Genomic DNA, 27245 nt, shown 5'->3' with positions numbered 1-27245 from the left:
TACCCTTAAAAAACAATCAGAAAAGACCAAGATGCGATCTGATCATAATCCATTCATTGTAAAGAACTTAGTTAAAGACATCATTGAAAGTAAAGAGGATCGTGATAAAGGCCGTTACTAATTCATCTTGGCCCCAAAATCACATTAAATCCTTTAGATGCCGGCAGCTGATTCGAGTTCTTCGTAATCGTTCCGCTCTCCACATGCAGGATATTTGGCAAATATAAAAAACGACGCAACGACTTCGTTTTGATGCAGCCGACAAACAAACTCGAGGTCGGACAAAAAAAAAAGTAAACAGTCGTCAGTTGGTTACGATCGCCCTTGAAAACTGACCGCTTCTCGGAACAGATCATTCCTGACGATAAATATGCGACAATACTTTTTGCATAAATGGAGACTACTGTGTCAGTTATTCATTAAATGCTTTTTGCTGAGCGTGGGGAGAGGCATCTACGAAGAGCTTGCCGTCAAAACGTTGACTGCCTGGGTCACAATTATTCCGCCGAGTCAGTCGAACGTTCTTTCCGTCTTGAGTGGATCATCAAAGGATAGGAGACTCATCATATCGAACCCAAGATGCAGTCCTTACCAGAAATTTCCCAGAACTATATAGGTTACCTGACGGGCCTACATCAGTCATGTGCGCACAGAAATATTTGACGATTAAAATGGATTATGTAAAATAAATTACAAGAAGTAAGCTGACCATTAGAAAAAGACTTGGACACTACAAAAATAATTAATAATAATAATAATCATAATCAACGAAGAAAAACGTATTTGACGTGTAGTCGATTAACCACGTTGCGGTTTATTAACACTATTTCTTTGGATAAAAAGGAATCTCCACAGTAATTCTTGCAATGTTACAGATCATTTCTTCTTCTTTTTTTGAAGGTTTGGTGCTGAAACTTTCACTTTTCCTGGAATGTAACGCGAAAGATCGTTGTCCTAGAAATAGAGTGGAAAACTAGTGAAAATTTAAAAAAAAAGAAAAAAAGGAGAAGCACTGTCAGGGATGGTTTGCACAAAAGCTGTGAAGTGCGATTGACGCTTAGAATGCAAATAATGTGATGAATTACTTAAAGTTCAATAACATCGTTGACTGCTTCATCTACCTACTAAAGTATCCCGAGCTTTGAAATTTTTACCTTGAGACTTTTAATTAAATCTTTCTCTCGCTGGGAAGCTTCTTTGGAAAACAGAAAAGTGCCCAACGCCGTCTTGGCAGCTAAGGAAGGAAACAAAACCTGCTAAATTTATATTTGTTTTACACGAATCACAGGACGAGGTGAAATGTATCATTCTCGATTTTGTCGCCTAAAAATTCTTATAAACTTGTGTTACAAATTACTTAATAGAACTCCCTCACCGAGTAAATTCAAATCCGAGTTGGCCAAGTAAATTCAGAGAAAATTCATAGAAAATTTAGAACTGAGCATCAGCAGAATATTTTGGGAAGAAAATCCGTACAGTTTTTCTAACCTTTTCCTCGGCGAGCTGTACCTGGAGTAAGTTTCACTTTAAACCTGTCGACGAAACGGAAAAGAAAAGACAAATAAAACACACACACATCTCTTATCTGAGAATTAGATGGGGGCGGGGGGGGGGGGGGCGGGGGAGGAGGGGGCTTTTCGATCGTCATATTTTATTCAGGAGCATACCAGGATGTTTTCTTACTATAAAAGATAACTTTTCCACAGCCCTTCTGATACAGAAAGATAGACTCTGGTCAGGGCTGATCTATCACCCAAACAACTTGAGCTTAGGGTGTCTTAGAAACTTAAAGAAAAAAAGAATAGAAAAAAGAAAACCGCTGTCTTACTTGTAGTTTTGTACCGCACCGTATGGAGCACACACAGGAATTGCAAACAGCAGTAAATCTTCAGACAGCGGACAACCTGTAAGAGAATCAAGCAGCGATACAGCTTCCTGCAAAGCAACGAAAAACGCCGAAAATTAGAAAAGTTACCCAAGCATGAAGTCAACGGTAATCGGCAGAGTTTGAGTTTCTCACAATCTTGCTTAACTCAAAATATTCGGATTGGCTGTGATCAAAATATTTTTTGCGGTTATTCTGAAATGGTGAACCATAAATCACGCTTGTAAGTAAAATCGGAGTTGACTTTTGCCGCAAGTTGCTGTGAAACCGTCATGCTCAAACCAACTATTATCGAGCAATAACAGCACATTACTAAAATGAAACAGGCAAAGAATAAACCAAGTTATGAGCTGGGATGGTTAGAATTTTGAGAATCGTTTTTTAAAAAAAAAAAACCTCCAAAAAATCTCAATTGAAATTATTTCATTGCGTACTTTCGGTGCTTCGTCTTCTGCTTCGTCATCTGATACAGCCTGAAGGAAAGAAAAAAAAAACAATTCATATTAACTCGCGAAGTAACGAGAAAAGAAGTACTGCCTGGGATTTATTAAAACATAAAGAAAACAAATAAGTGAGTGAAACGCAACAAATACGCTACAAATATAAATATAAACAAATTAATAAATGAGTTTCTTCTTTACATTGTCGTAAAATGTGTAATTTATAATCACCAAACAGGGTGTCATGTCACTTTTCAAGTGCGCATGGCATTTTGTTCACGACCTCTGACTGTTAATCTCGCTAAGGCTGTAAAGTTTGATAAGGTTTGAAGTATTTACAAAATACTGAAAAGTATATAGCACAGCCGAACTGTCTACTTACAATGTCTTTTTCTTTCTCAGAATTCCCATATTTCGCATCTGAAAATAGAAAAAGCTGACTTACACTTCATTACTTTCGGTATTTTACGGTTAATTACATAAAAAAAAAAATTCATAAAAAAATGATTGTTGTACCTTCATCTTTTGGAGCACCCTCTTTGAGAGAATTGTCTTCTACACTGACTAGTTCCAAACTGCTCGTTTCACCAGCTTGTCTATCAGAAGAGTTCATCAAACCAGTCGCTGTCTCTTTACTGTCAATATCGTTACCTTCTCTATCGCCTTTATCCTGATAGACGCTTGAGTTTTGATTTGTAAAGTTTGTTTTTTTGCCTTTGTTTTCTTCCAAATCTTGCCTGGACTGGAAGCTGTTGTCCTGATCTTGGTTTTTACCGCCTCCTGTTGCAGACAGATTATTTTGATTTGAGTATTGGTCTTTGCTTGTCTGGGTTTCCCTTTTCCCTGGTTTACCGCTGGCTGGCCTGTTGACGCAACTTCCTTTACCCGCCTTCTTGTCTCTTTTCCTCTTATCAGCTTTGCTTTCTTTCGAAGGCCCAGCAGACTATAAGAGGAAAAAAACCAGCATTGTTTAAGAGGAAAAAATAAAAAAATTATCATACATCTGAAGTATTGGGAAACGGCCGTGGTGCATTAGCTCACCATAATTCATGTCAAAATGTCTCGGGTCGGTTTACGCGCAATGTTTCTCCATCATCCACTGTTCATTGCAATCACCAAACTGTCCAGGAATCAAGACGTTATATTTGGGAGTACCTTTGAAGAATTCTCATTCTATCCATGAGAGTTGTAATAGACTTGCAGTTACTTGAGGCCACAGAAAACACTACAAGCTGTAGCAGGTATGCAAGTCAAACCTCATTTTGATGCAGCCTTGCCAGTGAACCTCGTTCCGATCCAGACTCATTTCACCCTTTACAGATTACGCAAGGGTAGGATAAATTCGATACTTTTTACATGCTAAAAATCATTACCGCTAAAATCTCCATTTTCATTTGTCGTTCCTCTTCATCCTGTTCGCCGTATTTCTCTTTTATTTTCCTAAGTTTGGTCTGAAAAGTGAAAAAAGTATAAATTGCTTTAAGCAAAGCCACTAAATTCTTCTGACAGACCTTAATTAACACGGGTAATTCCTTAGATTTGTTTTTATATCGCTCCCGTTCATTTAGATAACAAAAGGGTGTAGACTTGAAATATCCAATTTTTTGTCGCTAATTTCAGGCCGGTCACGCTGGAAAATCATTCGTTAGCTTCCAAGTCTGTGAATTGTTATTAAAATCCTTAATGTTCATTATTTATCACGCTGCACAGAGTGGTCCATATTTAATGTCTGTTGTTTAAAATGAACGAGCGGAACTAGAATGAATTCATTCTAACCACTTAAATCTACTATCATGCTCAGTCAAAGAAAGTGAATCTTAAACTTTCTCTGTGACATAAATAATCAACTAAATATTCACTTCTCCTCGCCGATATTAACAGTCTAACAGGGTTGAAAAAAGTGTGTCAAACCTTTTGTCCTCTCTTAGGTGGCTGCTGCTGTTGCTGTTTTTGTTTTTGTTTTTGGTGATGGTTTTGTTGAGATTTCTGTCGATAATATTTTTAAGGATCAGAAGATATTAGAAGCTGTTTCCCAAAATACTTTCAAAGCGAAATGCGAGGTCGAGCAGATATAAATGCTCTGATATTTTGTTGAATCCCCTACCATGAATTAAAACATAGGCTAATGAAGAGGATTGACAAGGGCTCATTTTCGACATCACCATTAAAAGCAGAATGCAAACGTACCTGGTCATATTCTTCTCCTTCCTCTGTTTCTTGCTCCTCCTCATTCGCCTGCAAAGAGCCGTCTTCACCTTGTCTGACCTTCTTCTTTCGATTCTCTTTAAGATAAATTCGATTGTAATCATTAAAAATCTGTGGTGTACCTTGGTCTCGCAATAAAAAAATATGCCAATGTAAGATCAATATTGAGCACAAAGTAGCTTGGTATTGCACCTTCCCTTTTGAAAGAAAAGTGAATACACCTTAATTTTATAAAACAGTCGCCGCGTAAATCAGAAGACAAGTGACAAGTGGCTGCACTTCATTCATAATACAGATTTGTGCTCACTGCAGCGTGTCATTAAGTGAGAGTCAAGATTTACATGCGCAGGATCATGGCTAATTATTACCTCCTCTGTTTCGCTGATAGACGCTGTTTGTTTGCGGGCTGAAAAGAAAAATAATGAGGAATATTAGGCGACGTTTCGATCGCTCGAGTGCTTGAAAACTAAAACAAAAACTATAGCAAAAACCAGAGTAAGTTCAGGCCACTGATCTCAAGCGCTAGAAAAAGTGAGTGACCAGGTGACGCGCGTTTTTTTTTTTCTTTCATCTGATTGGTTGAGGAAGTGAAGCAAGTTTTCTGGACCAGCTATAAAGGTATGGAAAGGAAAGCCAATCTATTTCCTGATGAAGTTTTTGATACGATAGGCAGTTTCTTGATAAGATCACGAAAACTGGCAAACTGAAACTCGGCTATAACTTGCGCTTTCTTGCATTTTGCTATTCATGAAATGCAAGGGCGAGGAATGACATCTCAAATTCTCAAGATACTTGTTTGGTTTCCTCAGGATCAACACTTTCTCCTTCTTCACTATCTCTTCGGCTATTGCTTCTGCTTGTACCTCGCTGAAGGTGTACTCTAGAAACGAAGATAAAAGCACGATAAATTTAGAGTTAAACAATAGACTTAAACATTGCCATTGAAAATTAATCTATTAAAAATACAAACAAAACTTACTTTCCCTCCTTCGTAAGCTGTATATCGATGCTTGTATCAGGAAACAAGCTGTCTTCTTCATCATCGTCTTCTAGAGTAGCTGCCCCTTCGACAACAGAATTCGGTGGATTTTCTGCCTCGCCTTCGTCACTTGGAATGCTCAGCTCTTCCTCTCCTTCAGCATCCTATGTCAAGTTCAAAGTGTTATATCATTGGATCGTTTCCCGATATATTTGGGTGGAAAAAATGCAAACGTTACTGTGTAAACAGTCTGTGTTATAATGTAAAGCTCTCATTAGCTAGTAATCAAAACAAAACAAAAAACAAACAAAACACGGTTGCTGGGAAATCAAGCACCGTTGAAAATCTCTCGGACCTTACCTCTACTATTTCAGTATCCTCCACAGCTCTGACTTTTCTCTCGTTCAAGTGATTCTCGATGGACGTTTCATCCAGTTTAAACAAAAAACCAAAGCCCATCATGAGGTAACATGGCGGCAAGAAGTTCTTTTTGCCCCTAATCATGAAGCTTCCTGTGGTAAGGTACTCTCCTGTGGGTGCCGTCTTGGACACCTGCGAATGATGCACCCACCAGGCTGAGGTCACAATCCGTGCCTCCCACGCAGCACTGTAGGACACCGCCATGCAACCGGCTTCATTTAGGGTCTTTGGCGGGACGGGCTGACCCGTAGGGTTCTTTACTACAACACTTGTTGCACCATGGAGATCTGCGTGAACGTACACGTCTCCTGAGGAGAAAAGATATGTGATAATGATACATGACACAGAAACATGTAACTGGCCCCAAAACATATAGCCAGTGACCGAGCACGGGATACAAGCTCCTGCTGTACCTCAGAGTCAAGAGCTGAAAAATGTAACCACTGCTAACCTCGAGAAATGAGAAACAAGCTGAGAAGCGCTGAGAAGCGCTGAGAAGCGCAGAGAAGCACGTAAGCATTCACCAGGTGCACTCTCGAGAACTGTCTTGACCAACTTTGACCGCGGGCAAACACGTGACTGGCGACATTCGTAAGAAAAACTTGGGAAGTTGACAAGTTCCTAAAACAGTGTAGAAATAGAATGCAAAGTGAGCCACAACAGACCTTGTTCTAGATGTCTTTTGACCACAAGTTCGTTCTGCTGTTGGTCTCGGCCACCAATTACCAGGTAATTCTCAGAACTGATAAACCAAAGAAACTTCTCAAACCTAAAAAAACAAACGAAATATTCATTTAATTCCCATCCCAGGAGATATATATTCATGTTATCTGCATCACTAATAACACATTCTTCAACATATTATTCCCTCTCTGTCTTCTACATTCATCAAGGCTCACTTCGGCTCAAGTTATCTAATTCACGCTTCTTACAACTCGTCTGCTTATCAGAATGGTGGTGTGTATGGCCGGCCTAAATTGTGGATAACTCTTGCTGTAAAACGTTGAAGGAAAAGTAAACGCTGATTGACTGTTATGACAAACTACTTCAAAGCTGCTTTCATTCTTACCAATATGTTTTCCGAGCTTTCTTAATTCTTGTTGTAGTCTCAACTTCTTTCAAGGTTTCCTTCGTTTTTCGCTCCGCTGATTTTAACGCCTGCGGTTAATAACAGTTAGATTTATCATGGGGATTTGCAAATTAAGCAACCAACAACCTGCGACACTGGGTAACTAACCTTTTCCGATGCATCAATTGTCTTCTGTTCCTTTTTGGAAGAAAATTTCTTCTTGTCATAAAAGCTGCGACGATAAGAGTGAGGATAAGTTCTACTGCAAAACTGGGGATACCACAAAGAGATTACATACAGGACAAAAAGGTCTTTAAGACACCATCATATCAGAACAGCGACTAAAATCCGTTAAGGAATGAAATCATTTTCCCTTCTACATGAGCCGCCAGGAATGGTCGTAAACAAATAGAAATATTCTCAGTACATAACTTGCCGTACCTTCGTGCATTGGCATATGCAGATAAAGCCAAGTTGATGTCAATTTTAGTAAATTTAGAGCCCTGCAAGATGGAGAAAGTGTACATGCATAACTAACTTCACGAAGGAGCACTGGGGGTTGCAGAACTATGAGAAAAATTTTGCGTGTCGAGAAAGCACAGTGCACAGCAGTCAGAGACATACCTTGGTTTTTTTCTTCCTTTTCTTTTTTGTACTTTCATCATCTTCTTCTTCTTCATCTGAATCAGGGTCTGATTCTGAAGAGTCGTACGGATTCCTACAGAATAATGTCGCAAAATGTATGTAATCATATTCACAAAGCAAGCAAACTCGGTTTTTGAAAAGAGAAAAAGTTTCTAGAAATCCTTCGCCAAGATTTTTGGGGTTGCCTCTGCGAGACAAGGTCTCCTTTTTCTTTTGCTGTCCTCATGAAATAAAGGTAACGAGAGACATTCCTGTGCAAAGCCAAAGGGGGTAACAACGAGGACGAAATGTAACCTACGCAATTTAAAGGAGATACAGAGATGGGTAGAACAGTGGATACCTAAAACCAGTGCAATAATAAAGTTTTGAAATGGTGACTTCTTGACGCTAAGCTGTGTCTATGGCACAAAAGCCTGTGGGGCGTAGCAATCAATCAAAAGTAATTTTAATGGATCAAACACCTAAAGATCCAAACTAAAGGAAGAGAAATCAGATGACTTTCAGCAACCAGGTCTAAGAATCCCACTTAGGCACTCAAAAATGCTAGCGATCTAAACATTTGGTTAGGAGCCTACTGAAAGATGCCTAAAAAAAGATATCAGACCTGAGGTGCATGGTGATATGATTAGTTTCCAGTTTTAGTGCACCAATAGCACATGCCACAGGGTCTCCTTGTGACTGTGCCTCTTTCACAATGTTGTTGATTTCAGACCAATCAATCTGGTTTGCTATGGCGCTGTTCACGATCAGGATTGCTTTATCCACCTAAAACATATAAGAAATCATCTTTAAAAAGTTGTAGTTTTGCACTTTGGTTAACATGTTTTCATTTTCGCGATGTAGTCACTACTGACGTCATTTCCAAATACGAGTTGTACTTTGACGTAATTTCCACATACGGTTAAAATTTGATGTAGCTTGTACTTTTAAAAACATGATGTCCCACTTTAAAACAAAATAAAAAACACGTCCATAGTTCATTTCCTCCGGAATCTTCGGGTGTCAGTTGAAACGTAGGGACGGATATAAACTGTAGGTTACCCTGACAGATAATATAGTCCTTCGTGACACATTACAACTTCAACATTCCTCGTTTAGGCTAAAGATTTTATTGGGAAACAATTTTTTTTTTTTTTGGGGGGGGGGGGGAAACATCTTGATAAGATGATAAAAGGCAGGTAAAATTTTACAAACATTTCATACCGGTAACGAGAAAAGAAGAAATTCGAGCGTTGAGTTGCATTGCTAATCTTACAACGGGAAAACCACGATCTTTCTTGCCAGGACACTTTTCTTTTATTTAATACTCAATGGTTAAGCTGAAACTTTAATTGTGAAGGAAAGAGGCGCCTTGGAGAAAAATTCAAAACGGGTCAATAAATTACACAATGGCTTTAATCACAATAAATTTACAAAATCGTGTCTTTCATTTTGCTCATTATTCTTTTAATTAAATTTTTAATTTTTACAGTTTATTTTTACTCTTGATTATGAAAGATCTCTCTTAAATAACTGACATGGATTCTGACAAAGCTGTTTTCATGCAGTTGACATAAACTAGAGGCTCAGTTTCAACGGAGCAACATGTTTCGCAGAATTTCTGCGATGCCCTTTCGAACTTGTCTCATCTTCCAACAATAGATAACAGGATTTAGGGATGAATTGAGATGCAGCAGTGAACAAGTGTACATAAGAAATAGCTCTAATGTGACATTTGATCCACGAATGAAAACAGACGCAACGAAACTGCAATAGTGGGGCAGGTAACAAAACAAAAACAAAATGAGGACGTAAGAAGTATTAACTGCAGTTTTCCTTTGCTTTACATCATTTACTAATTTTTCATCATCTTGTGAAACTTGTTGTACTTGTAACGGGCGAATTTGGTTTGTAAGGCGCACCACCACGAAATAAATTCTGCAATTCGCCACAGTCAGAGAAACAAAGCAAAAACCCAGAATGAAACCGACCACGATTCCCATGTGCACCCAAATGATCCTCATCACTGAAAGCAATGCACTGAACACCCATATCAGCAAGACACCTGCAACGGTTCGTTTGTGAGCTACAAGTTCCTGATATCTCAGATGAAGATGGACGGCTAGGAACCTGTCTACACCTACAGCCGTTACACTGAACAAAGAAGCATACAAAATCAATCTAACTATAAAATCCATAGATTTCCGCACACTGGACGCAAGATCGTTTTGCAGCAAAAGCGCAAGTAGCTCTTCAACGTAAAACGGCTGCACCAGCAAGCCAACACCAAGATCAGAAACAGTAAGACTTAACAGTAATGTTTTCAAAGTCTCCGGTAAGGACGAAGTTTTCCTCATCGCATGGATTGTTAAAAGGTTCAACGTTACAGCCGCGAAAGAGGAGACAACGTTCAATACAGCGTTAACTATGAGAGACGAATAAAACTCTTCTTTTGTATCTGCCATTGTAGAACTGTGACTTAAGTTGAGGTCGGGCGTTCTGCTGCTAAAAGCAGTGAGACTGTGCGCTTCATAGACTCCGATCTTCAAGGAGACTCTAACTCTTGAATTGCATGAACCACTTTATAAAGTCTATTTTATCAGAAAAAGTAAACAAACTGCGGGTAACTGTCATGGACTAATGAATGCAACGTAAAAAAGATCAAAACGTAATCTCATCTTTATTACCTATTGAATTTCGCTTTTGACGAAGTTACCAATTGTTTAAGTTGGTAAGAACAAGGGAATAAATACATAAATAAATAAATACGACGTCGAGATAGCAATTTTTTTTTGTCCAAATTCAGAACTGGGATATTACGAGCTTTCATTTAGTTTCCTGGTCGGCAACTGGAAGAAAATACTCAGCCCTTACTCTTAAATTTAGAAAAAAAATGGCATCATCTTCTTATTCCCTGTAAATATTTGGTTGATCAGCGGTTTTACGTTTCCATTTCCGTTTAATGACACCGGTGTTACTCGCAAGCGCTGTCCTGCCTAAAAGTTCGTCAGGGATCCAATAAAAAAGACAATGAACGTCGTCAACAGGCAAAGATCATCGCTACTTTGCAAATATTTCCTTTGAGTAACGAAAAACCGGAAAATGCACTCCCGCCCCCACGTTTCCACACAAAAATACACAAAAAGATGAGATCCTGACGTTAAAATTATTGTCATTGGGTGAAAGTGATAATAAATTAATCTTGACATAAGAGGTCGGAAAACGCATCATTCGTAATGACAACAACAAAATGTCCCATCGCCGTCATTTCAACAATTTAGAATTAAAACCTGTGTTAGTCCTCCCTTCTGTACATAAGCATTAAAAAAAAATGGTATTACCAACACCATGCGTCACTGGATTAAAAAAAAAAAAAAAAAACACAGCCAATAAAAAAACTTCGTATTATATTCCATCATGAAATTGTGTTAATCATCTCAAAATTCTGATTTTTCAGAAGAAATGAAAAAACCCCATGTAGTTTGATTATTCAATATCTCCGTGTTGTACAAATGTCAGTTGAAACTCAAGTAACGATAATAAACTGTAGAGCGAGACGACACACCACCATCATTAAATGTTCCTTGTTGATAAAGGTAAATAAACTGCGACCAAAAAAATGGAACCTCTGGCGTTAACAGTTCGTCAGAGCATATAACTTGAGGGCTGACGCAACATCTAACTTCAGCTACTGACCAGCGCACCAACACAAACGCTACAATCTGATCGGCTCCATCACTGCAAATCTAATTAAACAATAGAGTGCACTATGGGCTGACAGTATCTCTCCACGGATGAACACTATCGCGTCACGTGATCAATTTAAACCAATAAGAATCGGAGAAAATTTAGTGGCGATACCACTGAAACGAAACGACCGAAAAGGCGAATCGATTGAAAAAAAAAACAAAAAACAAACAAACAAACATGACCGAAACATTGGTGCGGAGGAGAACAAAAGAGACCACCGTTAGGTGAAACAGGTTTTTATTTTGAGCTCTCGAATATTTTGGGATTACCCGATAAATTTCTTAAAACCAGAGAATTCTTTAGAGGATCACGATTTTTAATGTCGATAAAAGGATACTTCGGCGTATAATCAATTCCGCGAGGAGATCCTCTTCTGAGAAAGCCCTGAAACCCTAGCCCTCTTAAAAAAAACCTCGCTTCAAGAGACAGCTTTAAACATCAAAAGGCTTTTAAATACAACACAAAACAAATTTACATATCTGAGTATGAAGGGCAGAAGGTGAGGGAGTTGTTTTTGGCTGTTTGAGGAGAGGCTTAAAGTTCTAAATGTGAGAGAACATCTAAAGTAAAATGTACCTTTTCCTCGACATTCCATCTTTCCCTCACTCGGCGTGGGCTTATTTTGGACGTTTCACTCGTTGCGAAATTCCTCTTGGTTATTGCTTTTGTTTTTGTTGTTTTGACGGTAGCGCTTGTCTCAGTGGTTTCAATCTAATGTTTAGGTTTAAAGTCCATTCGATTCAGATTTGTTGATTATCATAAGAAGTTTTTACTTTTGTGTTCAAGCGTGCCAAAGACATCATTACGGTAATTTATGTTTTTATAAACAAAGCTAGTAGCTCCTAATATATAGCATTCATAGTCTGTTTATGAGCCACGTGGCCCATCAGGCCGACGCTTAACTCCGGTTCCTGTAACATAAGCGACTAGGAGTCTCTAATGTAGTATTCGTACTTCTGTTTTAAAACCAATACATGTAATAAGAAAATTACCCTTTGCTTCCGACGAGAAAGAGGTAGAAAAACATTACATCTGCATGTTATAACTTCAATTAACTTAAGCTGTCTAAGCTGACAAATTGAATACAAATATAGGTCTACATTTACATATGACCTGTCAGCAAACTACAAGGACTTACAGATTCTCTACTGTGCAAAACACATTCGTTTACTTTCGTTGCGAACTATTCATAATACTTGAAGATTGCCTCCGAAGTGCTCGGTTGTTATATAGCTACCTTAAAAGTTTCTTCAGTTTTAACGACGAAATATATTTCGAAGAATGCAAATGATAGATTGCCGAATGCGTCTCATTTTCCAGCAGTATACCACAGGGTTTAGAGACGAATTGAAAAACAAAAGCGTTAACGTATAAATAACACTAGTACGAAATCTGGTGATTTGTTTAACGGAAGAAAAACTCCAAATATAAACACAGTACCAGGGTAAATAACACAACAAAAACACGAGGTATATGTAGAAGGTACTGTTAGCCGACTTCCTCAACCTGGCCGCGTTCACTGTCGTTCCACCCCCGTGTGTTAGTTGCAACGCTTGGATTACGTTTCTGTGGCGCCTCACCGCTAAATATATTTTAAAGTAAATGATTGTTGTACAAATAATACAACAACAAAAAGTAACGGTGAGTACGGTTTTTCCAGCGTATTTGAGCGAGAAATAATCCAGCACTAACAGCAACGAAAACAAGAAACTAAACGTCCATATCATCAACACTGCAGCAACAACACGCTTGTGAGTCACAAGTTCTTGATATCTGAGATAAAGATGAATGGCCAGAAATCTGTCTGTGCTCAAAGCAGTAACACCGAACAGTGACGCACACAAGAATAAACTCGAAAAAAAGTCACTGATGTAGGTAAATATATTTAGCTCGGGGTAGATATAGTTTCCACTAGTAGCGCAAGTAATCAGCCTTGCAACATAAACAGGTTTCACCAGCAAACCAACACCAAGGTCAGAAACAGCGAGACTCAGCAGCAATGTTTTCAAAGTCTTTGGCAATGCTGACGTCTTCCTCATCGCATGGATCGTCAAAATGTTCAACATAATGGATGTGTAGCAAAAGAAGGAGTTCAACACGGAATTAGTGACACAAGATGAGTAATACGGGCTTTCGCTTTTCCCCATTCTATATCTGGTAGTCAGGAGGCTGATTTGTCAGCAAGTTCACCGAGTACGCTCAGAAGAAATGGATTTCATGAGACAAACATGCTTCATCGTGAATTAATGGAGAGTTACTTAGAAAAGCTTCATGATAAATTCTGGCAAAAGCCAGGATTAATAAGTAGTTGGAAACCAGAGACTTATGAATAAGTTGATGCATTTGACAGCTTCGTCCGGTGCCAACGAGGAAATCGAAAAACACGCGTGCTCCTGCTGAAGTGCTTTTTTATCCGTGTTCTTCCGACGTTATTCACTGTACAGATAAATAGCTACTTTCCTGTTATGTACCTGTGGCCCATATGGTCGATGTTTAAGCCGCCGAAACAACGTTCGCCAATTCATTTCACGTTTCCCATTTGATACACATCGAAAGTGTATCAAGACATCTGTATATATTTACAAAACTAGAAATAGTTTTTTATTCTTCAGTTGTAGAAATCTAGAATTCAGGGAAAATTCATAGAAACTGCAATGTTTACAAATACCGGAAGTCACGGATCATACTGACCCATGATTGGCTTATTTACCGTTTAGTCGTAGGGACTGGTCGCACAAACAGTTCCCACGAAGGGACAAACATATGTTTCATGCGACCAGTCGCAGGGACTAAATTTTGGTCCCTGCGACCACAGAAATGTGTAGTTCACACGAAGGGACTAGTTGCATGAAACTGGTCGCTGGGACTAGTCGCAGGGACTAGTCCCCTCGTGTGTGCCGACCTTTAGACTTAGAATTGGTAAAATGTTCGCTTTCGTCAGAAAGATAGAGGTTGTCCTTAGGAGGCGGCGGCGTGTCACTTTCAGTAAGCGGAATTTTGGAAAAGAAAAAAAATAACACCTCTTTACATTCGAAAATTCCGCGAGTTATGGCAGTCTAGAATAACAGCTGTAGCGAATAACTGAAACGAAGCTATGAAGAGAACAACATATTAAACATAATAACTCCTCTTTGGCGCGAATGCTCAAGTTCCATCGACAGAAACTTTAATTTGTTTACTCTGTTAAAAGCGACAAGACCTACGTTTTGACAATTACACGAAACAAACCCAATATCGAAACCAAAAAACTTTAACAGTAACTTTTCGCTGTTGAAGCGGACATTGAAAAACACTAATGTTCATCTTCTAGAGATCTATAAAAATGGGAAAAAACCTCATTTACAATAATCTAGCACAACAAAAAAGGGACGTAAGAAAATGCATTTCAATCAAGTACAGAAAATCAGCTGTCTCTAAAATTGACTGTTTCTACCGAGGTCAGGTGTTGAATTTTAATCCAAAACCTTTTGTTTTCAAGAAAAAAATTCTTCTAGGGCAAAACAAATAAGAAGGGAAAAACTGAATGTGTCTACTTCCGACAGAATGAAAGTAAAATAAATGTAAAGTCTATTTTTCACAGCTTTAATTTCATCTAGAAAACTCTCCGTAACAGAGAGAGAAACAAGAACCTCGAAAACACGCAGACAGTTTATAAGCTCCTCTGCTCTTCATCTCTATGAAAAACTTTGGATATAAAAATCAAAGCACAAATAAACCTTTGGCAGAAAGCACGTTTAAAGTCTACAATAATATCATCTTAAGTTTTAACAGTTCAGTTCTGACGAATGATCACATTTCGCAGCATGCAAATGATGGATTGCCAAATGTGTCTCATTTTTCAGCAGTACATTTCAGTACAGTTCACCGCCATTTCATTGCTTTGTGAAACTTGATGGACCTGAAGGCCTTGAATTAAGCTTGGGTAGCGCCGCACAGTGAAATAAATCCAATATTAAAAAATTATAGTGCAATTAAAACAACAGCCGAAATCGAAATACTGTTATAACCACAGCAACAATACGCTTGGGAGTCACAAGTTCCTGATATCTGAGATGAAGATGAACGGCTAAAAATGCTAATGCTTTCTGGTAAGTTCCTGTCAATAAACAAGAATTAATAAATGGAAACCGTCACCATCTGTCAAGTTTTACAGTGAAACAGTATATTTGAAAGCACGAACGATCATCGTCAAAAGTTCTTCATGTCCGTGTTTTCCGTTCTCCTTTCTCGGCTATCAACCATAGAAAGGGATGTGCACGATAAGAGGACGTTTCAAAGGGAATTAGCTAAGTACTTTAAATAACATAAGTGTGAAAATTTTCCATTTAACTTAATGGAACTTAAAGACAGCCTACACTAAGTATAATGCAATGTTCACTGAAATTCATCTGCTAATAGACATATAACTAAGTAAATAAGTCTTTGACCACTATCGTTTGTTGAAAGCAAGAAATATGTATGCGATCCTCGGGTTGGTGGATGAAACATGGACAACGAAACAAGATTAAGGTTTTCGTAGTTAAAATCGACGTTTCTGCGCAATTGCGCGTAATTTTCGCGTAACGAGGACGACTGGCCGATGACATAAGTTAAAGACAAAACAAGAGCAGTTCACTGAAAAAACACCACGCTCTTCGCAGTATGCAAATGATACTTTGTCCATTGTGTCTCATACCCCAGCTGTAAACAGAACGGTTTAATGATGAATTTAGATACACCAGGGTTTTAGTCTACTGATGAAAATTCCAAAACGTAGTATTTGCTTCATGGATGAAAGATCTTACAACAAACGCACAGTGCCAAGGTAAATAACAAAATAAAAACACGAGGTACATGTAGAATGTACATAGGGCTGATTTCTTTATCTTCACAAAGTTCACTGCCATTTCACCCTAATGAGACACCTGATGGACTTGAAGGGCTTAAATACGGGTCGCGTGGCGCCGTACAGCGAAATAAATTCTACAATAAAAAAACTACAGTGTAAATAAAAATACAGCCACATGTAACAGCTATTATAATAATTCCAGCAATTTTGATCGGGATGAACCATGTTAATGAAAGCAACGTATGTAAGCATCTATTCTGTTGAAACCGCAGCAACAATATGCTTGTGAGTCACAAGTTCCCGATATCTGAGATGAAGATGAACGGCTGAAAATCTGTCTGCACTCAGAGCTGTAATATGGGCTGCCGTCACCACCAAAAATACAAGGATGTCAAATAGATCAGTAATAAAGGAATCGCATGGCCAAATTATAGACAGTCTAGGTTTCCTTAACATTACATGAAATATTCCCATCGGAATATTTCATGTAATGTTAAGCAATTCAATGTTCAGCTAGAGTGTCTGATGTTCTGCAAAGCTATTCGACGTAACGCTACACCATTTGTGTGTACCCTATACCATTCGACATTACGCTGAGCCATTTCATGCAACGCTACACTGTTTGTATGTGCGCTGTACCATTCTACATTACGCTGAGCCATTTCACGCAACGCTACACCATTTGTATGTACGCTGTACCATTTGACATTACGCTGAGCCATTTCACGCAACGCTACGCTGTTTGTATGTACGCTGTACCATTCTAAATAATGCTGAGCCATTTCACACAACGCTACACCATTTGTGTACGCTGTCCCATTCCACATTACGCTGAGCCTTTTCACGCAAAGCTACACTGTTTGTATGTACGCTATACCATTCGACATAACGCTGAGTCATTTCACGCAACGCTACACCATTTGTGTGTACGCTGTACCATTCCACATTACGCCGGGCCTTTTCACGCAAAGCTAAACTGTTTGTATGTACGCTGCACCATTCGACATTACGCTGAGCCATTTCACGCAACGCTAAACCGTTTGTGCGTACGCTGTGCTACTCGATATTACCCTGAGTAATTTGACGCAACGCGACACCGTTTGTGTACTGTATTGCAAATGAGTGCTAGCCTATTCGCAATTTAGCTGGTCCATTTCACAATTTCATGTTCCAACTTGACATGGGCAACTAGACCGTTTATCATTTGGGTAAACTGTCTATAATTTGGCCATGCCATTCCTTCATTAGCTATGCTATCCTGCAGCTGATTCTTAAAATTTACTGATCTATTTGACATCCTTGTATTTTTTGGTGGTGACGGTTGCCCATACTGCAACACCCCAAAAATGATGCCCCAGCGAAGAAAATTGAAAAAGAAATCGGTGATCTTTGAAAGTGCCTTTGGTGCTCCAAAGGAAAATTGTGGTCCTGGGTCGCAAGAGACCATCAATACGATATACAGAGGCTGCACCGGTCCAACACCAAGATCAGACACAGCAAGACTCAGCAGCAATGTTTTCAACGTCTTAGGTAATTCAGACGTTTTCCTCACCGCATAGATTGTCAAAATGTTTAACATGACAGCTGTTTTGTAGTAAAAGAGGATATTCAAATGCAGGAACGCTCATCGTCTATGGTTGTTCACCTCCGTTTCATTTCCGTTCTTCTTTCGCGGCTGTCAGCCTTAGAAAGGGATTGCAACAATGTTTTCTTTTTTTTTTTACAATAAGAAGACGTTTCAACGATGTACTATTAACAGCAAAAGTGTATTTTTTTTTTTTTTTTTTTTACTTATACTGCGGGAGCTTAGGACTGGAGGGGCAGCATACACAACGTATGATATTAATGTCAATTACATCTATCTGTGCGCGAAAATTACCGGACATTTTTATTTAAAGTTCGATTTGGACCGAATCTAATTGTCTGCCAATGACCAGATGAGTGAGTAGGATATTCGACCTCCATTTCTTACTACAAAATGTGGAAATGACCACTTTCGTCAATAAACCGTTAAAATGTTCATTATAATGGCTGTGAAAGAATCGAACGAGTTGAATGTAGCAGTAACTTTACAGCATGAGTAGAGCGGATTTTCAGTGTTTCCGATTTTCAAAGAGCTTAGCTTATTTATTAGTCGTAAAGATAAGTTTGTACCCTAGAGAACTAGAACTCTTGCGTCTTAAGTTAAACCTGTTTATCAAAATGCTTCCGACAGGTTCCTGTCAATAAAAAAGAACTAACACCAGCGAGAAGAAACCGTTGCCATCTGCCATCTCGAGTGAGATGTTAAACTTCTTCAAATGTTTTACCTCTTTTCGCGAGCGATGAATAAATATGCGTAGACTTATGTTATCTTCCGGTTTCCCCCCTTACTTGAAACGTAACAAAATTTTCATTTAGACTTCGACTCAAAATAACCTTATAATTTGGATATATCAACAAAGTTGAAATGGTAAATTGGCCACCGAAACGATTACAAAAGCTGACGTTTCGAGCGTTAGTCCTTCGTCGGAACGAATAAAAATAACCTTACTCTGGCAAACTCATCAGAGCTTCCTCCTTTAACCCGAAGATTGCATACATATATTTTGCTTTTCAACAGACAAAAGCGGTCAAAGACTTGTATACCTGTATGCCAATTACCAGTTCAATGAGAAGGATATTCCAGCTCGATTTCTGAGTAGAAATTTGTTAACGTTTGATTTCATCAGTGGACCGAGTTACCTTTACTACACAGCCTCGTTTTCTATGGATATAAAAAAAACCCTGCTTTACACTAATTTAACCCAAACTGAGGAGAAAGGACTTAAATAAATGCATTTTAATAAAGCTCGGAAGATCAGCTGTCTCTAAAAGTGACTACGAAGAGCAAATGCGTTTTGCAAAGTTTACCGGGTCTGGACTAAAACATAACTTTTACCACAGGCAGCCCAAGCTCTCTTTGAGAACCACACAAGGAACACAATTTGCATATCGATTTATAAGGATTTGTATGGGATTTTCTACAAGATAGCCATAGAGATAGTTAAAAGTGAAAATATTAAATAAAAATGGCTTACCTTATTCCATACGTGTATTGCTTGCTCCTGGTGTCGTTATTTTACCGATTTCACTTGATTTAATCGGGTTTTTTAAATCCTGGTTTTCTTAAGAAGAGAAATCAAGCGAAATCGGTAAAATAACGACACCAGGAGCAAGCAACACACGTATGGAATAAGGTACGCCATTTTTATTTAATATTTTTACTTTTAACTATCTCTATGGCTATCTTGTAGAAAATCCCATACAAATCCTTATAAATCGATATGCAAATTGTGTTCCTTGTGTGGTTTTCAGAGAGCTTGGGCCGCCTGTGCTTTTACTAAATGTGAAAAACTCGATGTAACTCAAGAACCTCGAAAAACCCAGGCAGTCTATACCTTCCTCATCTTTTTATCGATATAAAAAACTTCGTGTGTAAAGAAACAATAAACGAACAAAGATTTTGCAGAAAACGTTTAAAGTTGACAATATCCTTAGCTAGAGCTCTAGCAGTTCAGTTTTGACGAGTAAAAACATTTCTTAATATGCGAAGGATAGACTTTCGAATGTGTCTCATGTTCCAGCAGTAAATTAGAGGGTTCAACGATGAATTAAGATGCGCCAGGGTTGTGGTGTACAGAAAAAAAATTTCAAACATACTATTTGGTCCATTGATGAAAAAAAAACCTAAAATAAACGCACAATATTGAGGCAAATAACAAAACAAAAACACGTAGAATGTACACAAAGCCGATTTTCTTGTCTTCGCAAAGTTGACCGCCATTTCATTGTTTTGTAAAGTTTGAAGGGCTTGAATATGGTTTGTGTGGCGCCGCACAGCGAAATGAATTTTACAACAAAAAATTGTAGTGCAAATAAAACAACAAACACCAGTAACAGCCTCTATAACTGTTTTGACAATTTCGAGCGGGAGGAAATCCATTAATGGTAGCAAAGCACTAAGAATCCATAATGTTATAACAACAGCAACAACACGCTTGTAAGTCACTAGTTCCCGATATCTGAGATGAAGGTGCACGGCTAAAAATCTGTCGGCCATCAGAGCCGAAACACCCAGAAACGAAGCAAATAAAAAGGAACGATACAAAAACTGGAAGATTTTTGAAAGTGCATTCTGCGTGTCTTCGAGAGGTGCTTTCTCAGGGGTACACGAGACCATCGTAACAACATGGAGAGGCTGCACCAATCCAAAACCAAGATCAGACACAGCAAGACTCAGCAGCAATGTTTTCAAAGTCTTTGGCAATTCCGACGTTTTTCTCATTGCGTGGATTGTTAAAATGTTTATCATAATGGCTGTGTAAGATATAAACGAGTTCAACGCAGAGTTAACCATACAGGACCAATAAAGCAGGTCGCCAGTGTTTTCCATTTTACTAGTTTCTAACTCGTTCAGGTGAGTTCGAACGATCACGGAGATATAGAACTCATTAAAATGCTCTCTGGAAACTTCCTATCAATAAATAATTATCAATTAGCGCAAACCGTTGACATTTGTCACGTTTTGCAGTAGAAGAGGATATTCTAAAGCACGAACGATCATCGTCAAACGTTGTTTACGTGCGATTTTTCTGTTCTGTTAACTTTAAAAAGGAATTTTAACAATATGAATTTACATAATAAGAAGAAAAGTACCATACGTGGGACAGGTGTAAAATTTACCCACTTGCACTACTGAAACTTGGGACAAAAGGGGCAGCATACACAAAATAACTTTTGTACTCTGTTCTGTAATGTAAAAAGGTTTTTTATATCGGTGGAAAGTTTAGAAAGCTATAAACTGTTTGCGTTTTTAGAGGTTCTTGTTTTTTCTTTCTGTGCTACAGTGAGTTTGTTAGATTTAATAAAAGCTATTTAAAGTGACATTTATGTTACTTTTATTCTGATGGCAAGTGACTTGGAGTTGTCTTCCTATTGATGTACCGATCAAAACCGTATATCCCTTGCACGCTTTACGGTCCTATGTTTTATTCTCGACCCAGAGGATTCGCTTAAATGCATTTGGGCTGTCTCCGTTTGCTTCGCTCGGAAACTCGACTTTAAAGATTGGCAGACAGAGAAAATTTCTTCGTCTGCCAACACAAGGAGTTGAATTAAAATTCAAGACTGGACCTCAATAAAAACAGTCAATTTTAGAGACAGCTGTTCTTCTGTGCTTAACGAAAGTCCTCTTCTCTTTAGGGTTACATCAATGTCGATAAGTTTCTTTTTTCCATACTCATACAAAACGAGGTTGTGTAGAAAAAGCAAATAGGTAAACTCACGAAAACAAACGTTTCTGCAATTTCCACTAAGCTTATTAAAAACAATGGCGGTCAAAACTTTTAGAGCTTTATGTTAATCACCACATCCGTAAGAGGAATATTCGAGCTCCATCTCTGAGTGGGAAATGTGGAAACGTTCGCTTTTGTCAGTGAACCGATTCATTGAATGTATTTAATCAGTAAACCATCTTGTCAGCAGGGCAAGTAGTAATCTCTCTCTGGTGTCATGGTTGCCTGACCGCTTTTCATTCAAATCAGACTAAAAACACATGCTTAAACAGTTGTCAGCTGTCCTACTTATTTTCAGATGAATTTTGACTGTTGTGTTTCTGTCAAGCGGGTTTATGGCCGTGAATCGAATCTAACCGCTTTTACGCATATCAAATACAACACACTTGGTATTGAAAGGTTCGCTCCATGAAAATTGTAAAAACTGGCTTACGTCTTCCGCAGATGAAGGCTTCCTACATCTCGTATCTCCGAACGGGAAAGCTGCTAACGACAAAGGCGGAATATATGGAACGCTCTTACGCCCGAGCCTTTTCATGAATGTTTACGATACGGTTACATATATGTTTTGTAAGTGCTTTTATTATTCTGAGTATCAATCATACTGAACATCCCGCGAAGACCTATAATTCTTTTAGAGATAACGGTGTAGTAGCCATGACAGTAACAAACAGTGTAATAGTTCATCTTCTTTCACTAGTCCAGTTTTAATAAAAATCATTCTAAAAAACTGAGTCAGCATCTTTCTAGGAAAACTTCTGCGGATCATTAATCTTTCTACTCCGAAAAGTATATCTGGCCTCTTAAAAAAGATCAAACAAAATTTACATATCCTTATGGCTTCCATTTGTCTCAGTTTACCTTCATAAAAGGAAAACAAAAAAAATTGAAAAATACGGTAACTTCGTACATTTTATCCACTATCTCTTCTTCGTGGCTTTGGCCTCAGACTAAACGAAAATATAGATACACGATTAGTCTTCAAGCGAGCGAGAAAAAGTTCCTCAAGTAGCTTTTGTTCGTAGTGGAAAAAGATTATCTCGATTTCTCTTTCCAGAATATATATAAAAAAAAACCCAGCACATTGAATAAAAAACAAATATTCGTTCCATTTTGCATAAAGTTAACTCAATTAACCTCAAAAACCCAGCTAGAATATACTTTTACATTAATATTGACACAAAAACCCTGGTGAAGGAAAAAGTTCAAAGTTCCTTCAACTTCTCAATTATTAAAACTTTTGCTTCTAATAACAAAAATGGAGAAGTAAAAATGTTTCAGAATGCTCTTTCATGGTTTACAGCCATCTTGCCTACAGCTTTATCAGTTCAGTTTTGACGAATAAACAAATTTCGCAGAATGGAAAGTATAGATTGTCGAATGTCCCTCATTACGAAGCAGTAAACAACAGGGTTTAATGATGAATTAACAAACACCAGTGTGAGAGTATACCGAAGAAAATTAGCATACGTAATATTTGGTTTACGGATAAATATATCTGCAACAAGTCCACTGCAATAAGGCAAGTAACACAACAAAAACAAAACATACACATGGCAGGTGCACAAACCCGACCTCTTTATCTTTGCAACGTTCACCGCCATTTCCCCATCGTGGACCTGAAGGGCTTGAATTTGGTTTGTGTGTCGCCGCACAGTAGAATAAATTTTTCGATAAAAAATGAAACTACAAATAAAACAAAAACCAAAAAATACAGCCACGATCTTTTTGCCAATTGACGGCCAGAGAGAAGTGATTAATGAAAGCAATGCACTAACCGCCCATACTATTGTCGCCAAAACAACAACGCGTTTGTGTGTCACAAGTTCCTGATATCTGAGGTGAAGATGAATGGCCACAAATCTCTCGGCACCCAGGGCCATAATACTCAAAAATGATGCATACCAAAAGGCACAAGACAAAAAGGAAACGACAATCTTGAGAGCAGTTGGTTCTTCAGTGCGGCAAATAACCAGGAGGTGTACGACATTAATAGGCTGCGCGCATAGGCCAACGCACAGATCAGAAACGGCAAGATTCAGCATCAATGTTTTCAAAATCTTTTGCAATGCCCACGACTTCCTCATCGCATGGATTGCCAAAATGTTCAACATAATGGCTGTGTAGGAAAAGAACAAGTTAAGAACAGCATTAGAGATACAAGACGAATGGGTCGAGAGTTGAACCTTGACCATGATCTCACTAGACTAATCCCTGACTCGTTCAGACGAGCTTGTATGCCGTGGATGATTGGACCTCTTCTGACAAGTTAGGCCTACTGTCAATGACTTCTCAATGACTTTGATAACATATATGTGGAAGCTGTTACCATCTGTCCCGTCGTATTTATACAAGAGGACATCGAAAGCAAGGATGATCATCGTCTAGACTTAGCATGTTTGTCCTGGTTTTTGTAATTACTGCCTCCTATAGGAAGCGCAGCTGCGTATTTTTTCGAAATGAGTGATGGTAAGCATTAAAGCCGAACTTCACCCGATTTTGACCCGATGTCACTTCTTGTTTATTTCGGAGTATCTTCGAAGATCGACATTCGCACTAGAGATAATTGGGCGCAGCATACACTAAAGTGAGAAGAATGCCTTTGAAATAAATACTTTTGTGCATGAAAAAACCCCAAGATGTCATTTTTTAAGTTCTTGCCGTGACACTATAAAAGACGATTCACAATCATTTCGGGATGGCGCGTGATTAAAACCAAAACTTTTCCTTGCACAAGCATACAAATGGTGTAAGAGAATATCAACATAAACTCTTGTTGGTGTGATCGGCGCATCATGCAAACTTAAAGGAAAATTTTTTTTCTTTGAAGAGAGAATATTTTTACGTTTAAATCCGCGATTTATGACCAGTAGATAGAAGATGTAATTTTTCAGTTCTTGCAGTAACACTACAAAAGATGATAAACATTTGGAAATAATTTCACAGTGGCTTCGTTACAGAAATATCTAAATAGGTGCGATCTGCACATCGTGGAAACTTTGAGCAAAAAAAAAGTTATTTAGAGAGAGAGAGAGCATTTTACCATTTGAATTAGCGACCGATGCCTAAAAGAGCCACAAAATTTGCGAAGCGAGCAAGGTCCGTAGTTTAGCAGAGTCATTCTCTTCGATGGACTGATGAAACTGTGGAATGACGGATTGGCGGAATATCCTTAAAGTGCACATTACACGAGATTTTTTTCTCTTGTTTCTTGAAGTTGGATATTTATAGAAAACGTTTCGAAGCTTTAAAAATGTAAAAAGCACTTTTTTGCTATGGAAAAACGCGCAATTTTCCTTCAAATTTGTCCCGGAAACTGGGACCTAGTTTATCGCCGTCGAAGTTATTCGTGACGTCACATTGTGTACCTTTGCCGCGCAGGTCTGTTGTCGCCAAGAGACAGTACTTCGTAGTAGATAGATAGTGCATTGAAAGGCAAAGATGTCCAGTGATTCTAATGATTCCTTTGAGTCCGACTCTTCTGAAAGGTCCATTGACTTCGAAGAATGTGGAGATGAAGTAGAAGTAGTTACAGGAGAGCACGCACCATACCGAGACGAACCGCTCGCAAGCGATGGCGAACAAGACGAAGAAAGCGAAGATGCTGACCTTGATGGACTGACGCCTTCAGTTTCGGAGGCCAGATTTGAACGTCGCGTTGCAGTCAGCGAATGGTTAGTGAATCATGTTTATCATGGCTTTTTGTGAATATTATAAAACAGCGAAACTGTAGTGTAATCATAGCTCTACCTTACCTTAGGTGCAAATGTAAACAGTGCCGTGACGAAACCTTGGCAGACTCACTAGCATTCCGTTGTTGCTGCGAGGTCACAAATGCCAGAAGACAGTTAGTTTTCGATGGTTCCATCGAAATCATAAGCTGCATCGCGCAACACGAAGATTACAGTGCTCTGACAAACAGGACCGTGCTCTTACAAGTTGCTCTTTTAATTCGCGATCAGAATGGGAGGGCATACTGGCAACGAACTGGAGTGCATGAAAATGAGTCAGTAACGTTTTGTAGGCGAGAATGTCATATTTGATGTTGCACTGAGGTACACAATGTGACGTCACGTTATGATATCACGTGCGACTTTGGCCGCGCGATGACCGGGACAAATTTGAAGGCAAATTCCGCGTATTTTGGAAGCAAAAAAAAAAAAATACTTTTTAGACTTTTCCAGCACTTTTAAGGCTACGAAATGTTTCCTATAGATATCCAACTACAAGAAACAAGAGAAAAAAATTTCGCGTCCCATGCACTTTAAACACTGAATGACAGAATATCCTAAAACGCGGAGTGCCTTGCTGTATGAAACAAAGGTCTCACAAAAATGGAATAAAAGTAACAAAGAAGGCTAGAGGTAAAACAGCCTAAATTACATGTAAGAAAAAAAATACCGTAAACTTGAAAAGTTCGAGAGCTAAGATGATTAAATTACAAATATCAAAACTTATATATGTCCTATAACAAAACGCGCAATGAACGCCATAGCGGCCATAGCGGCCATAGCTAACAAACCAATAGGAAATATTCACATTCTCTGTCACTGCCATTTACAGTTTAGTTTTGCCGAATGTAAATACATTTCTTCAGCTAGCCCCTATTAAATATCTTTATTATTACTGTTGTTGTTGTTCTTATTATTACTATTATTATTATTATTATTATTATTATTGTTATTATTATTACTATTATGGCAGTAAAAACTTCTGGATGCCCAGATATCCTAAACAATGATTGGGCGGCAAGCCGTAACCAATCAATGCAACGACCAGAGTCCTTACAATTAAAATTCCTTTTGCAATTCCTAATTATGAAACCCTAGAAATAAAAGTCTTAGACTTAATTGCTATGTAATAAAACCTCAGTCAAAACACTAAAGGTTCCATGCGTCACTATCGAAACGCTTAAATGTAATAAAACATCTAATATCATTATTATTATTATTAGTAGTAGTAGCAGTAGTCGTAGCGGTAGCGGTAATGGTTGTGGTAGTGGTAGTAGTAGTGTTATAGTTAACATAATTATTTGTTACCATTTAATTATTGGTTGAATGTCAATGAGTCACTATATTCTTGAACCACCTTTCTCTTGTGGAACAGGGTACTCATAAATATGTGGGATGCGTCAGGTTTTCTGTCTTGCATGTGAGAGAAATATTCTGCAACACTACCTTCTGGCGTCATTATACAACCTCTAGCTGTTTTAAATCCTATAAAAATGGTGCAATATCAGTAACCACGTGCAGTCTTGGACTGTTTATTTTCTCATTTCGTTGTTTCAAAGCTCACACTTCAAAACGGAGTTGTAACATCACGAATGTGCAGAAGAAAAAGGCTAGGATTAGCAATGTACGAAAAACAGCATAGCTCTAAAACTTTCTTAACTTGCAACATTGCATCTTAAGATAGGAGAAGCAGCTTTCAAAGGTGTAATTTAATATTCGCTGACACTCTTTTCCGCATGACATAGTTTGCTCTTGTACGGCATGTTTACCTTGTTTAAATCGCCCATTTCCGAATTACCTTCAGCCTCTTTTACAAAGCGAGTCCTGGGACTCATCCTTACGTATGATGATAAGTTCTCATCGACATGCAAATTAAGCTCATTTTCACAAGAATGGTCAAGCATCAGGCCTCGTTTTGAAAAAGAGGCCAACGGTAATTCAGGAGTGGCCTCCAATCTCTACCTAGTTCTGTCCAGGACTAATGAGTTAACTTCTACAG

General features: G+C 38.4%; 3 protein-coding genes across 3 annotated transcripts; 1 reads left to right on the top strand and 2 right to left on the bottom strand.

Annotated features, from left to right (window-relative positions):
* Positions 1–794: 794 nt before the first annotated feature.
* LOC148729656 (ribosome quality control complex subunit NEMF-like) lies at positions 795–12172 on the bottom strand. The gene is made up of 22 exons (XM_088763073.1): positions 12146–12172; positions 11949–12083; positions 8248–8408; positions 7623–7716; positions 7440–7501; positions 7167–7230; positions 6999–7087; positions 6595–6698; positions 5870–6237; positions 5510–5673; positions 5323–5410; positions 4899–4936; positions 4513–4609; positions 4237–4311; positions 3699–3776; positions 2842–3268; positions 2708–2745; positions 2320–2358; positions 1829–1935; positions 1489–1532; positions 1155–1234; positions 795–954 (listed from the first exon to the last, which is right to left on the bottom strand). Exons 1-22 carry the CDS (start codon positions 12170–12172, stop codon positions 877–879), a joined length of 2457 nt encoding a protein of 818 aa, XP_088619199.1. The 3' UTR covers positions 795–876.
* On the bottom strand, positions 12078–14094 carry LOC148729655 (adenosine receptor A3-like). Its single transcript, XM_088762765.1, has one exon. It carries the CDS (start codon positions 13517–13519, stop codon positions 12629–12631), a length of 891 nt encoding a protein of 296 aa, XP_088618891.1. The 5' UTR covers positions 13520–14094; the 3' UTR covers positions 12078–12628.
* Positions 14095–24505: 10411 nt separating this feature from the next.
* Positions 24506–26091, top strand: LOC148729654 (uncharacterized). The gene is made up of 2 exons (XM_088762768.1): positions 24506–25189; positions 25276–26091. The coding sequence occupies exons 1-2, from the start codon at positions 24957–24959 to the stop codon at positions 25556–25558; spliced, it is 516 nt and encodes a 171-aa protein (XP_088618894.1). The 5' UTR covers positions 24506–24956; the 3' UTR covers positions 25559–26091.
* Positions 26092–27245: the final 1154 nt, after the last annotated feature.

Source organism: Stylophora pistillata, chromosome 6 (genome assembly GCF_964205215.1).
Source record: "Stylophora pistillata chromosome 6, jaStyPist1.2, whole genome shotgun sequence".
Classification (NCBI taxonomy): Eukaryota; Metazoa; Cnidaria; class Anthozoa; order Scleractinia; family Pocilloporidae; genus Stylophora; species Stylophora pistillata.
This window is presented reverse-complemented; position numbering and strand designations above follow the sequence as displayed.

Bases quoted from the DNA above. Each gene is read 5' to 3' on its own strand.
- LOC148729655 (XM_088762765.1), bottom strand. From the start codon at position 13,519: ATGGGGAAAAGCGAAAGCCCGTATTACTCATCTTGTGTCACTAATTCC.
- LOC148729656 (XM_088763073.1), bottom strand. From the start codon at position 12,172: ATGTCTTTGGCACGCTTGAACACAAAA. The intron at 8,409-11,948 runs GTACATTTTACT...TATATGTTTTAG, and splicing joins GATGGAATGTCGAGGAAAAG to GTGGATAAAGCAATCCTGAT. The intron at 4,610-4,898 runs GTAATAATTAGC...AATTTATCTTAA, and splicing joins CTATCAGCGAAACAGAGGAG to AGAGAATCGAAAGAAGAAGG.
- LOC148729654 (XM_088762768.1), top strand. From the start codon at position 24,957: ATGTCCAGTGATTCTAATGATTCCTTTGAGTCCGACTCTTCTGAAAGG. The intron at 25,190-25,275 runs GTTAGTGAATCA...ACCTTACCTTAG, and splicing joins CGCGTTGCAGTCAGCGAATG to GTGCAAATGTAAACAGTGCC.